At 37.7% G+C, this 13,377-nt stretch overlaps 1 protein-coding gene across 4 annotated transcripts in view; it reads right to left on the bottom strand.

Annotated features, from left to right (window-relative positions):
* Positions 1 to 12,589, bottom strand: part of LOC107656477 (histone-lysine N-methyltransferase SETDB1-A-like) — a 16,194-nt gene extending 3,605 nt beyond the window's left edge. Inside the window, exons 1-15 of one of the 4 annotated variants that reach the window (XM_016444354.1) lie at positions 12,279 to 12,589; positions 10,071 to 10,271; positions 9,788 to 9,987; positions 9,662 to 9,687; positions 7,143 to 8,514; positions 6,364 to 6,504; positions 6,055 to 6,259; positions 5,751 to 5,824; positions 4,943 to 5,133; positions 4,429 to 4,621; positions 3,769 to 4,057; positions 3,411 to 3,480; positions 1,462 to 1,710; positions 773 to 1,137; positions 44 to 160 (exon numbers count right to left, since the gene is read on the bottom strand). In XM_016444354.1, coding sequence (XP_016299840.1) covers positions 44 to 160; positions 773 to 1,137; positions 1,462 to 1,710; positions 3,411 to 3,480; positions 3,769 to 4,057; positions 4,429 to 4,621; positions 4,943 to 5,133; positions 5,751 to 5,824; positions 6,055 to 6,259; positions 6,364 to 6,504; positions 7,143 to 8,514; positions 9,662 to 9,687; positions 9,788 to 9,987; positions 10,071 to 10,264 — 3,686 coding nt within the window. In that variant the 5' untranslated portion in view covers positions 10,265 to 10,271; positions 12,279 to 12,589. The remainder of the gene's footprint in view (positions 1 to 43; positions 161 to 772; positions 1,138 to 1,461; positions 1,711 to 3,410; positions 3,481 to 3,768; positions 4,058 to 4,428; positions 4,622 to 4,942; positions 5,134 to 5,750; positions 5,825 to 6,054; positions 6,260 to 6,363; positions 6,505 to 7,142; positions 8,515 to 9,661; positions 9,688 to 9,787; positions 9,988 to 10,070; positions 10,272 to 12,278) is intronic. The other 3 variants (XM_016444358.1, XM_016444357.1, XM_016444356.1) reach the window with 3 other exon arrangements.
* Positions 12,590 to 13,377: the final 788 nt, after the last annotated feature.

Below are 13,377 nucleotides of genomic sequence, written 5' to 3'. Positions count from 1 at the left end.
GAGAATCAGACCGACAGAAAAACAGACAGAGGTTGTTTCTAACCCTGTTGGCAAGGTGGTTGGTAACCTCTTATGCGTGTATCCAGCACTAACATCCACTGGACCACCACTGCATAAGGACGTGGCTTCAATGGTCAGCTGGTGGCATGCACACTTTGACCTGTCACACATACAAATACAAAATGTTTAATAACAATTTCCATCATTTAAAAGGAATGTTCCAAGTTCAATCCAATTTACATACTCAATGTCTTGTTGGTAATCTAAAATCAAAAGGTGTTATCAGTCCCTTCATTATTCATTATTAATTAATTACTTCCAAGCCAAAAAAACACCTTATCTGGGAAACCATATTTTGGCTATGACCTCAAGAATTATGATCACAAGAACTGTGATTGTCGGTTAGGAATTGGTAGATGCAGTACATAGACAAACTGGTTTGTCTAAATGGTTAAAAAAAATTGGAAAATGTTACAATCTACATCAAACATTTTAAGGCCACCAACAACAAATAAGCAAAAAGTGTAGCAACACACTCAATTCAACAAGGGCTGACCCTTTTACTGTCTTGCCTTACAGACATCCATTGCAAGTGGCACTTTTGTCTGTTTACAAATTGAATGATGACTCATGAGTCTAAAGCATCTTCTGAAGGAATGGACAACATGCCACAGATAAACAGCTGTAAATAAAGCTCGACCTGTACTAAATCTGTAACATACCTCTAATTTAAAAAAATTTCACACACAAATGCAGACTCAAAAAACTGTACCTGTCCAGACAACCATCTGTGCAGTCACAGCCGATCAAGAAGTCTGAGCTAGTATTAACAGAAACACCTGGAGCTGGAACTCTGTCTTTGGTGTAGCTGATGTTAGGAGCAAGCGTGCTGTCCACTTCATTAACGCAGGGCACCGGCAACACCTCTCTGCCCTCTGAGATGTCCGGCAAGTAGAGGTGAGGCTTGCCGGTTGATGTGGAAGGAGGTCGGGCGCGATTTACAAGAACAAATGGGTCCATACAGAACATTTCCAGGAAAAGGAAGTCACAGCGTGTTTCAAACAAGTACTCCTGCACTTCCTGCATGTCGCACAGGCTCCGCCCACATGGTGAACGATAGAAAATGTGGAAAAACACCTAAAGAGGGCAAATAACAAGGTTCCTTGAACAGCAAATCAGCATTTCAGAATGATTTCTCAAAAATCAGGTGACACTGAAGACTGGAGTAATAGCAGCAGAAAATTAAGATTTGCATCACAGGAATAAATGACATTTTAAAATATAATCAATTTCATATTGTAATACTACTTAACAATATATAATAAAAATACGACCTTAGTGAGTATAAGAGACTTCTTTCAACAACATTAAAAAATCTTAGCGACCCCAAAGTTTTCACCAGTAGTGTACATTGAGAGTGGTTGAACGCCAAATGGAGCAACTTCATCAAACGCCACCCACCTTTCCATCAATGCGCCTTCTAGCAGTCATTCGCCTAAACTTAAAAAGCAGTGGGATAAGAAGTGGATTTTGACCACGGTGCATGTCGACTTGAGACGGTCTCACCCCATCCAGACATGCTGGACAACAGCGATGATGCAAGTATATGGACTTGTACTGGTGTTGCTTTGAAACACAGTCTTCTTCCTCAGAAACATGCTCTTCTTCCTCAGAAACAAGCTCTTCTTCCTCAGAAACAAGCTCTTCTTCCTCATCAGGGGCAGGTCGTTTTGCACTTCTAGAATATAGAGCCCGATATGACGTGGTTGGTGATGAGAAATTCAAACCACTCCGTAATTGAAGAAACAGTTCACCCAAAAATGAAAATTGGCTGAAAATGTATTCACCCTTAAACCATCCAAAAGTAACAGATTCATTGGTGAGCAAGTGATGTAAAGCTAAATTTCTCCAAATCTGTTCCCATGAAGAAACAAAATCTTGGGATTGCCTGAGTGCAAGTACAATTTCAGCAAATTGTAATTTTTGGGTGAACTGTTCCTTTAACCAGGACAAGCCCATTACTCACCTTAAATTTGAGGTACTGTTTGCAGTAGCAGATTTTACTGTGTGCATACTATCCTTTGATACACAGACAGCTGAAAGCATAGTCAACCTCTGGAGGATGACCTTTGGCTGGAAAGCAGCTGACATGATTTTTTGAGGGCTAATAGATAATGTTTTGGTTACTGGATCAGATTGTCGGGTCGCCCGCACAGAAGATACAGCTGCTGAGGTGACAGATGTTGAAGTAACAGTCGCTGAGGCAACTGTTGTCAAGGAGGAGGTTATGTTGTGCTGAGGTGTGGCATTTCCTGCTAAACAACAGAGTTGGGCATGTGATGTCAGATTTTCATATCACAATTATATCTGAAATTTTTTATCACAGAATTGTATTACATTACACAAAAAAAAAAGATAAATAAAAATGTGCTGTCGTCCTAAATGTATTAACTTTTTTAAATAAAAAGAAACTTGAACATTTAAATAAAATAATACACAACAAAAATGTATAATGCAAACAAATGTTTCAAGAGATTAGACTGCAAAAGAGCACAACTACAGTTTTTTTTTGTTAGGCTAATGAGCATGTTCATTATCCCAAAATACAGTTTTACTGAATACTGGCACATGTCTATTTGGGAACATGCATAAAAGAGGCAGTATGTGCATGAAACACAAAGTCTACTTGTTACTGCAGGCTGTTGTGCTTTCTGTTGCTGTGGTTGTTGCGTTTTCTGTTGAGATGGTTGTTGCAGTTTATGCTGTGTTTTCTGTAGAGCTTTTTTCTGCGGTTTATCTTTAGCCAGACGCTGCTTGATATTTACAATGTGTTCCAACTTGTCTGAGCCTTTAAAAATCCACTCTTTCTGCTTGTCTTTCTAGAAAACAACAACAACACATTTATCAGCATCAAAATGGTCGACTTGTGGTATTACAGTGATGCCTTAAAATGTGATACAGCCTACAAAATTCACCAACAAATTTATCTCCAAGATCAAAATCTCCTAAAATCTGCCAGTAGGGTTAAGAGAGTTGACTGTGGGAGAAAACTTATGAAATGAAATTCTGTGACATTCCCATGAAGTACCCTTTGTTGTTCATGTTCCTTGGTATAAAGGCAATAAATAGTTAAATGCAGATGAAAGAAGAATGCCAGGTTCGCAGAGAAATCTAGCATCCCACAGTGGATTCATTTTCACCTTAAAGCAGATCTGGATGAGGCTGCCATCCAACTGGAGCACCGTGCAAGCCTCAAAATTGCCATTCCGCATCGCCATGGTGTCTTGCCCCACGCGAAGCACCACAGCAATGGGGTTGGGATAGACACGAAGATATTCCTTAACCTGCAACTGTAATGTCTCATCCTCAATGTCTTTCCACACCTTTTTCACTGCAAAGAGCTCTTCTTCCTCAGAAACAAGCTCTTCTTCCTCAGAAACAAGCTCTTCTTCCTCATCAGGGGCAGGTCGTTTTGCACTTCTAGAATATAGAGCCCGATATGACGTGGTTGGTGATGAGAAATTCAAACCACTCCGTAATTGAAGAAACAGTTCACCCAAAAATGAAAATTGGCTGAAAATGTATTCACCCTTAAACCATCCAAAAGTAACAGATTCATTGGTGAGCAAGTGATGTAAAGCTAAATTTCTCCAAATCTGTTCCCATGAAGAAACAAAATCTTGGGATTGCCTGAGTGCAAGTACAATTTCAGCAAATTGTAATTTTTGGGTGAACTGTTCCTTTAACCAGGACAAGCCCATTACTCACCTTAAATTTGAGGTACTGTTTGCAGTAGCAGATTTTACTGTGTGCATACTATCCTTTGATACACAGACAGCTGAAAGCATAGTCAACCTCTGGAGGATGACCTTTGGCTGGAAAGCAGCTGACATGATTTTTTGAGGGCTAATAGATAATGTTTTGGTTACTGGATCAGATTGTCGGGTCGCCCGCACAGAAGATACAGCTGCTGAGGTGACAGATGTTGAAGTAACAGTCGCTGAGGCAACTGTTGTCAAGGAGGAGGTTATGTTGTGCTGAGGTGTGGCATTTCCTGCTAAACAACAGAGTTGGGCATGTGATGTCAGATTTTCATATCACAATTATATCTGAAATTTTTTATCACAGAATTGTATTACATTACACAAAAAAAAAAGATAAATAAAAATGTGCTGTCGTCCTAAATGTATTAACTTTTTTAAATAAAAAGAAACTTGAACATTTAAATAAAATAATACACAACAAAAATGTATAATGCAAACAAATGTTTCAAGAGATTAGACTGCAAAAGAGCACAACTACAGTTTTTTTTTGTTAGGCTAATGAGCATGTTCATTATCCCAAAATACAGTTTTACTGAATACTGGCACATGTCTATTTGGGAACATGCATAAAAGAGGCAGTATGTGCATGAAACACAAAGTCTACTTGTTACTGCAGGCTGTTGTGCTTTCTGTTGCTGTGGTTGTTGCGTTTTCTGTTGAGATGGTTGTTGCAGTTTATGCTGTGTTTTCTGTAGAGCTTTTTTCTGCGGTTTATCTTTAGCCAGACGCTGCTTGATATTTACAATGTGTTCCAACTTGTCTGAGCCTTTAAAAATCCACTCTTTCTGCTTGTCTTTCTAGAAAACAACAACAACACATTTATCAGCATCAAAATGGTCGACTTGTGGTATTACAGTGATGCCTTAAAATGTGATACAGCCTACAAAATTCACCAACAAATTTATCTCCAAGATCAAAATCTCCTAAAATCTGCCAGTAGGGTTAAGAGAGTTGACTGTGGGAGAAAACTTATGAAATGAAATTCTGTGACATTCCCATGAAGTACCCTTTGTTGTTCATGTTCCTTGGTATAAAGGCAATAAATAGTTAAATGCAGATGAAAGAAGAATGCCAGGTTCGCAGAGAAATCTAGCATCCCACAGTGGATTCATTTTCACCTTAAAGCAGATCTGGATGAGGCTGCCATCCAACTGGAGCACCGTGCAAGCCTCAAAATTGCCATTCCGCATCGCCATGGTGTCTTGCCCCACGCGAAGCACCACAGCAATGGGGTTGGGATAGACACGAAGATATTCCTTAACCTGCAACTGTAATGTCTCATCCTCAATGTCTTTCCACACCTTTTTCACTGCAAAGAAATAAAGTTTACAAAACTCTCTTTTAGCAGTCAAGTGATTACATGGGGTCTTAAAGGGGTCATATGATGCAATTTCAATTTTTCCTTTCTCTTTGAAGTGTTACAAGCTCTTGGAGCATAAAGAACACTTTACTTCTGTAAAGTTGCAAAGACTAAAATCCAAAGAGATATTCTTTATAAAAATTAAGAGTCAACCACACACTGGATGCAACAAATGCCTCGTTTATAATGGGTTTTAATGTTTTTGTCTCGTCGCTCCGGACGGACACGACATCACAATATGGTAAGGGGCGTAACATTTCCGTCACACGCTTGAGGAATTCGGCCAATCACAACGCACTGGATAGCTGGCCAATCAGAGCACACCTTGCTTTTCAGACCAATGAGCTTTGTAAAAATCGACGCGTTTCAGAAAGGCGGGGCATAGAGGAGAAACAATAATGTAAAGTATGTGGAAAATAATGTGTTTTTTGAACCTTAAACCGCATTAAACACATTTCATTACACCAAATACACAAAATACTGTTCTTTTTAGCAACATCATATGACCCCTTTAAACTAATGGCTGAAATGGAGTAATAAAGAAATTAAGAATGAGAATTTCTCACATTGTTTGCAGACAACATGAAAGTCTGGAAGTGCCAGGTAATCTGCTTGGCCGTCATCATAAAACACCAAGAACCTGATAGAAACATTTAACAAATGGATTTAGTTATTATATCAGACAAGATTAAAATAAAGAAAATAAGACACTTGTTAAATACTAATATTGAAAATTGAAAACAAAACAAAATGCAATAGCCTGGACATTATGCTAAATATTTTCTTTCATGTTTCATGAAAGAACAAAAAAAAAAAACAGATTATGAATGACCTGAGGATAAGAGGACTATCCCTTGAACATAAATTCACCTCATGCGATTCTTGCGCTCAGGAAGCTCAACCAGCACAGCAGCATTAAACGAGACCTTTCCTTCATCATCTTTGCTGCTGGCCACAACACGACAGCCAATAAACAAATCCTTAAGCACGGGAGGCTTCAGAGAGGCCACATGATGAGCAGGCAGCACAATCTCTTTACCACTCTTAAACTCCACCTTGTATCTGAGGCCATCCTCTAAAAGGAAAGAAAGATAAGACAGGTCAAAAATGCAACCAAATCCATTAGATTTTCACCTTCATTTTAATGTATTGTGGATTTACAGAATAGGTCAATCTTACCTGCTGTTTGGACTTCTTGTACTGTTCCTTTACACCACACGTTGTGTTGCCTTTTCCCCAAAACTCCCATGCTGACATTGAGTTTTATCTCTTTATGTTCTTGAGAAGGCTTGGAGGACTCACTGGATGAAGACTTGGAACCTAAGACAGAGTCAGTGACAGAGGACAAATACTGTTACTGTATGTATGGATGGACGTATGGATATCAGGTATATGTATATGCATATATATATATATATATGTATATATATATATATATATATATATACACATACACTTCTGTTTAAAAGTTTGGTTTGGTAAGATTTTATTTAATGTTATTGACAGAAGTATCTTATGCTCACCAAGGCTGCATTTATTTGATCAAAAATTGAGTAAGAACAGGATTATTGTGAAATAGCATTACTTTTCTACTATAACCTGTCTATTTTGATTTATATTAAAATGTAATTTATTCAAGTGAATACATATCATTTTCAGCAGAATTCAGCTGAATTTTCAGCAGCCTTTACACCAGTCTTCAATGTCACATGATCCTTCAGAAATCATTTTAATATGCTGATTTGCTGCTCAAGAAACATTTCTTATTATCAGTGTTGAAATCAGTTGTGCTGCTTCATATTTTTGTGAAAACTGTATTTGTTAACTAAAATGTATGACAGAAACCATAATGTAAGATTAGTCATAACTGATTAGTTCAGATACATCTGTAACACATTATGTAAAGCATGAGTTAATATACTGTGATATGAGCTGTATAAATAAAAAATAAAGCTTACTTTCATCAGGACTGGAAGATTCTGCAGGAGCATTATTGCCGCCGGTATCATCAGTAGTATCTGTCGATAACTCTGACTGTGATTTAGGGGGTTCATGATCACTGTCTATCAATGACTCCGAATGTGATTCAGGGGGTTCATAATCACTGTCAGCAGGACTAGCAGACAGGTCCTCTGTGTCAGAGGGGTCATTATTATTATCTGCAGGCGATGATGCCCTTGTTGTTTCCCTTTGTGGGCAGGAAGTGCTAGTACCAGGCGCAGTGTTTTTTGAAGATCTCAGCCTAGTTGTTGGACTTATTGTGGGCACAGAGGGTTTGGCAGATTTGCTCCTTGTTTTTGGCTTTCCGGTCTCATCTGTGGACTCCGAATCATGGCTGGCAAGAGTTACAGCTTCTTCAGAATTGCTCGGCAATGATGACACTTCAGGAGGAATCTCTGTGGTTGACTCGCTGGCATTGTCACTGGCAGCAGTTTCCATTTGTTCTGAACTGCTTGGAGGTGAAGACATTTCTACAGGGGTCACTAGCGGCAATTGAGGATCAGTCTCATTTGATGCTACAGATGCTGAATTAGGACAGGCACTAACTTTCAATTGTTCTGAGTCACGTGAAAATGAAGGGATTTCTGAAGACATTGCCGGCAACGTAAGTCCAGTGTTACTTGCTGCTTCGTGATCTGAATTGAGGCTGTTTGACTGTTCTAAATCACTTTCAAGCAAAGATGTTTCAGGAGTTAATGCTGTCGGCTGAGGTTCAGTCTTAATTGATGATATTTTGAAAGGTTTTGAAATGCTTGGAGGCGAAGTCATTTCTGGCTTTATTACCGACAACTGAGGCTCAGTCTTTATTGTTGCTATGGATCCAAAATTAGGACTGGCAATTGTTTCTAGTGTTTCTGAAGGACTCACTGCTGTCAATTGAGGTTCAGTCTTAATTAATTTTAAGGATGGACAGTTAAGACTAGCAGCAGTTTCATGTTGGTTTGAAATGCTCATTTCCCAAGGGGTTAATGCTGTCGGTTGTGGTTCAGTCTTAATTGTTGGTTTAGAATCTGGCTTTTGACAGGCAATAGATTTCTTTTGTTCTGAATTGCTGAGAAGCGAGGACATTTCAGGTGCTCTCGATAGAGATTCGGTCTTAACTATTGCAATAGAGTTTTCAGGTATTTCCATTTTTAATGGTATTATTTTTGATGTGACCGATTCAGAATGGCTGGTCTCAGGGGTCGAGGTTGATGAGGGTCTGTTGGAGAAGTCAGACGATGATGATGATGGTGATACAGCACTTACGGAGGAAGTTTTGTTCACCATATGGACTAAGTCCTGAACGAGTCTGGATGACTTCTGAATGGCCACAGTCACCTTTTCAAGCTAAAAGAAAAAGAAAGAATTAAGACAAAAACACAGAAAGAAAAACAGAAATAATGAAAAACAGACGAAATCTAGAAAGAAAGACAAAGAAATAGACAAAGACAGACAGAGAAAGAAAATGTGTAAATAAAAGACTACATAATTAATACTAGGGATGTGCGGGTCTAATCGACCAGTCGACTAAACGGTACAGCTCCTACTAGTCAACACTGAAAACAATAGTCGATTACACGATAGAAAAAAGAAAAGAAAAACAAAAACATGATTTTATCATTCAAATTACCATCATTTTAACATTGCATTTAAAATGTTTTAAATAAGTTCAAATAAAACGTTTGAAAAATAATACATTATTTTTAAAAGTTAATCTGGGCGGAAACTACATTTTTACCTCCGACCTCACATGCGTTTTCTTCGTGTCAGTTGCGGTGAGTTCAAAAATGACCACGCGAAAGACGAGCGAGGTGTGGGATTATTTTGAATTAGAAGGAAACTGAAAAATTTTGTGTAAACTGTGTAATGTCAAATTGTCTTAATAAACCTTCCTATTGTTTTTGACTTGTGTTTTAATATGTTGGCTAACGTTATATGAAGATTAAGAATTCTGTCAGGCTATTGATTGATTTTCCATTGTTCTGTATTTCCCCAGCTGATTTGAATAAATAAGCTACGCTTTGGCCGACGTTGAGTGTATGATCTTCTTTTTTTTCTTTTTAATGACCGAAATGATGATAACGCGAGGCAAGTGTGCGGCAAGCGGAATTCATTGAGGGATTTGACAGTGTGATTCATAGATTAAGTATTTCAAATATAGGCTATTATATATGCTACACGCACGCACAGAGGTTTTTTTTTCTTACCATCTTTTGGGGGTTTCTTGCTTTTAGACTAGTCGACTAGTCAGATACAAAACTTTCGTTTAAACGACAGTCAAATTAGTCGTCGCGCACATCCCTAATTAATACATGTAAAAAAATCAAAGAAAAATGAATGAAAACAATGAAAAATAAAAGAAAGTTCAAAAAGCACAAAATTTAAAGGAAAAAATAAAAAAAATACAAAAAGAAAAACATAATACAAAATAACCTGTTATTGCATGTAAATAAAATTGCATGTGTGACACCAATTTTTCAGTTAACATTCTCACCATTGGTTCCAAGGTTTCTTTGGTGGCTGCAAGAGAAAAAAACAACATGGTATCAGATTTTTAATTACAAAGCCATCCTTTACAATATTAATATTTCCAAGCACTTTCCATTAAAATGTCTTTTACCTCCCAGATCAATGACAACAATATCATCATCATCTCCATTGAAGACACTATTTTCCTGTCTATACTCCTCTTCATCTGTGACATGAATGACGTCAAGTGGTTCTCCTCCTCCTCCTTCCTCCTCCGAATCCTCGTCTCGGTACTCCAATCCCAGCATTCCATAAAGACCCTTCATCACCGACTCACACTCAAGGACTGACCTGATACAGACACAAAACACAGTCAAATGGTCACCGTGATTTGGAGATACTGTCATCAATCATTAAAAAACACAATAACTCACTCGTGGGCATTGCCATACAGAAGGTGGGTGTAAGTGGATTCCCTCTCCTTCTGCTTCACCCACTCCTCAACCTGCACCAGTTGCTCACGCCTCTGCACCAGATGAGGGTTTCGTTCCACCTCTGCCTGGATCCAGCGCTGCAGGTCATCCTTTGTCATTCTCAGGAGGTTATCATCATCTTTTCTGCTACTCATGGTTCTACTGTTGGAGCAACATAATGAAAAAGGCCAATCGTTAATAACTGCACAATAACTGATTTGCTCATAGCATATTGTGCATCACACACTACATACCTGTTTTTGAGTTTTGACATTTTGCATAATTTTCTGTATAAAGGAATAGTTGACCCAAAAAATAAAAATAGCTGAGAATGAACCCTCAGCGCATTCAAGATGTATATGTTCAGAACAGATTTGGAGAAATTTAGCATTACATCACTTGCTCTCCAAAGGATCCTCTGCAGTGAATGGGTGCCGTCAGAATTAGAGTCCAAACAGCTGATAAAAACATCACAATAATCCACAAGTAATCCAGTCCATTAGTTAACACCTTGTGAAGTAAAAAGCAGTGTGTTTGTAATAAGAAACTTCAAACTTCAAATCACTGCTTCAGGCTAAAATATGATATGTTCCATATTCCATAATATAGTTTTTTCTAGTGAAAATGTCCTGTCTGAATCAGAAGAGAGATATGCACAGATCAAGCAATATTTACAAGTGAAAACTGTCCAAAAGTTCGAAACAAATTTGCCTGGGGATTTTGTTGTGAGAGGTCAACAGGGGATGGAAGAGTTATTACAGATTATAGACTTCTATTTTAACGATGGATTTGTTTCTTACAAACATGCCGCTTTTCACTTCACAAGACGTTAATTGATTGTCTGTAACCATGTGGATTATTGTGATGTTTTTATCAGCTGTTTGGACTCTCATTCTGACGGCACCCATTCACTGCACAGGATCCATTGGTGGGCAAGTGATGTGAAGAAAATTTCATTTTTGGGTGAACTACGCCTTTAACTTGGATTTGACTTCACATTGGGTTTTAAGCAATATTCTGTTTTTGTTGTTTAAGCATTTGTACAACATCTCTACATAATGTATTTATTTGTACATAAACACCTCTTGAACAGACACATAGTGTGAATGCAGGATGCATATTGTCCAGCACTTAACACATGGCTAATACTCTTGATTGACAGCTCAAACGGCAGTAACTAGTAGTAACTTAGTTACTGTAATAATATTACTTTTTGCAGTAACTAGTAGTTTAACTAATTACTAATAAGATTTCAGTAATATTACAGTTACCATCCATAAAACAGCTTAGATACTTTTGATGCCTCAACCCCGCTGATTTAAAATCCAACAATCAAATAATTCCTAGATTTATTTTCATAATTTTCAGGAATCGCACATGCATGTGATGTCCCCAGTGCAGCAGGCAAGCTTGGAATATGGAAAAGCTTACATTCAGCAGATAGAAATATTGCATTATATTGATTTTGTCAGGAATAAATATGATCTGAACACTGTTGTGTAAGTTGTGGCTTTACTTTGGCATTACATCCCACCCACACCCCTCTGATCAGCATGTGGTACATTATATAATTAAAGATCTTTTTGGAATCTTGTTGGCAGTTTCTTACAAACTCATGTGATTTGATCAAATACATGATGAAAGCTTCAAGCTACACATCACAATTCATGAGATTAATACAACACTTCTACTTGAATGTGACTATCAATCACTATTGAGTGTTTGTAATAACTTCTGACTGCGATCCGATGTGTATTTTGGTCAAATGATGAGGCAGAAATATGTTGCTAGTAACATTCTAGAAGAATTTTATGTGGAAGGATACGGTTACAACTTCTGTGGGGCGTGAAGAAAAAGTAATGTAACTAGTAGTGTAACTAATTACTGTTGCCAGAAAGTAATCAGTAAAGTAACTATTACTTTTGAAAGGAGTAACTAGTAATGAGTAATATGTTACATTCTTTTGAGTAAGTAGCCCAACACTGCTGACAGATCAAGAACTGTAAAGAGGTGTGACAACTGGAGGGAATATATAACATAACTTATATACGTTAACTCCATTCCCTTTAAATTGACTAAAATTAAGGCCTAATAAACCAAATGTGGCTACTCTTTGCTATGGCAATATGGCAACCGCGTAAAGCAAGATAACAACACAAGGTGACATACATACGGTCCAGTTCCCCAACTTGCTGCTGTAGTATGTTTGAATCCTGAAGACACTCACGTAACAATTATCAAAAAGCGCGCAGCTGCAGGATTATATGGCGGACACTATTCCGCTTGTTTATATGTCGGCAAAGCACAAAGTCTACCAGTGCTGCAAGGAAGAGTCTTTATATATAGCCTACAACTTACGACATCATATGAAAAACTAAAAAGTGCGCAATAAAATTAACTAAAACCGCATGGTGGGAAACAATGCCCAGACTGTTACTGTGCCTGTGCTGTGAGGTGGGGGACGCAGTCTACAAGAGACATTCTGATTGGTCCAGTGCACGTTGACGCGAGAGGATTAGTCACACCCACAAAACACTTTAATCGCTTGCCATCAACGAGGATCTAAAATAGGTGGACTTAACGGGCATAGTTGTAATTTTTTAAGTGTCAGCTCTAAATGATAATTATTGTAGTTTAACGCGTAGTTCCACGTGTGCTTTCTATCAAATGGCTATTAGAGATTCTATTTGTATTTTTAGTGCTGTAATTTATCGTCAAACTGGTTTATGGACGAGCCATCGCACTTGCCAACTGTTACTTTTCTCAGCGCTGGCATAGATGGACCAATCACAATTGTTTAGTCAGCCTGTGATTAGTCTTTGATGGAAAAGGATGGAACTCTGCGGATAAATGAAAAATTAAGTAACATACTTATTATGTGGACTTGAATTTGAGGCTTTGTTTTAATAAACATGTAGCTTATGGTACAATTATCATTTTTAAGATATTAACTAATCTAATTCTTGAGAGAAAAAAGCTAATTACCATTTGGTAAAACATTTTTTTTAGCATATAACAGAAATACAGACAAATATAAAACATATAAAAACACACATACATATAAAACAATAAAGGGTTTTTCAGCAATCATTTGCCCTAAAAGCCCAGACCAACTAAATAAAATGTCAAGGGAAAAGCTTACTAAAAAAATTATCAAAACACTTATCAAAACACTTAGTGAAATAACACTTACTGTAGTGACCAACATGTTAAACAAATCAAAACTAATATTTAACCCTTTGTCTAGAACTCTGTTTGCTCCACGTAT

Source organism: Sinocyclocheilus anshuiensis, unplaced genomic scaffold, assembly GCF_001515605.1.
Source record: "Sinocyclocheilus anshuiensis isolate Anshui unplaced genomic scaffold, SAMN03320099.WGS_v1.1 scaffold2019, whole genome shotgun sequence".
Classification (NCBI taxonomy): Eukaryota; Metazoa; Chordata; class Actinopteri; order Cypriniformes; family Cyprinidae; genus Sinocyclocheilus; species Sinocyclocheilus anshuiensis.
The sequence above is the reverse complement of the archived record's forward strand: the minus strand, read 5'-3'. Positions and strand labels throughout refer to the sequence as shown.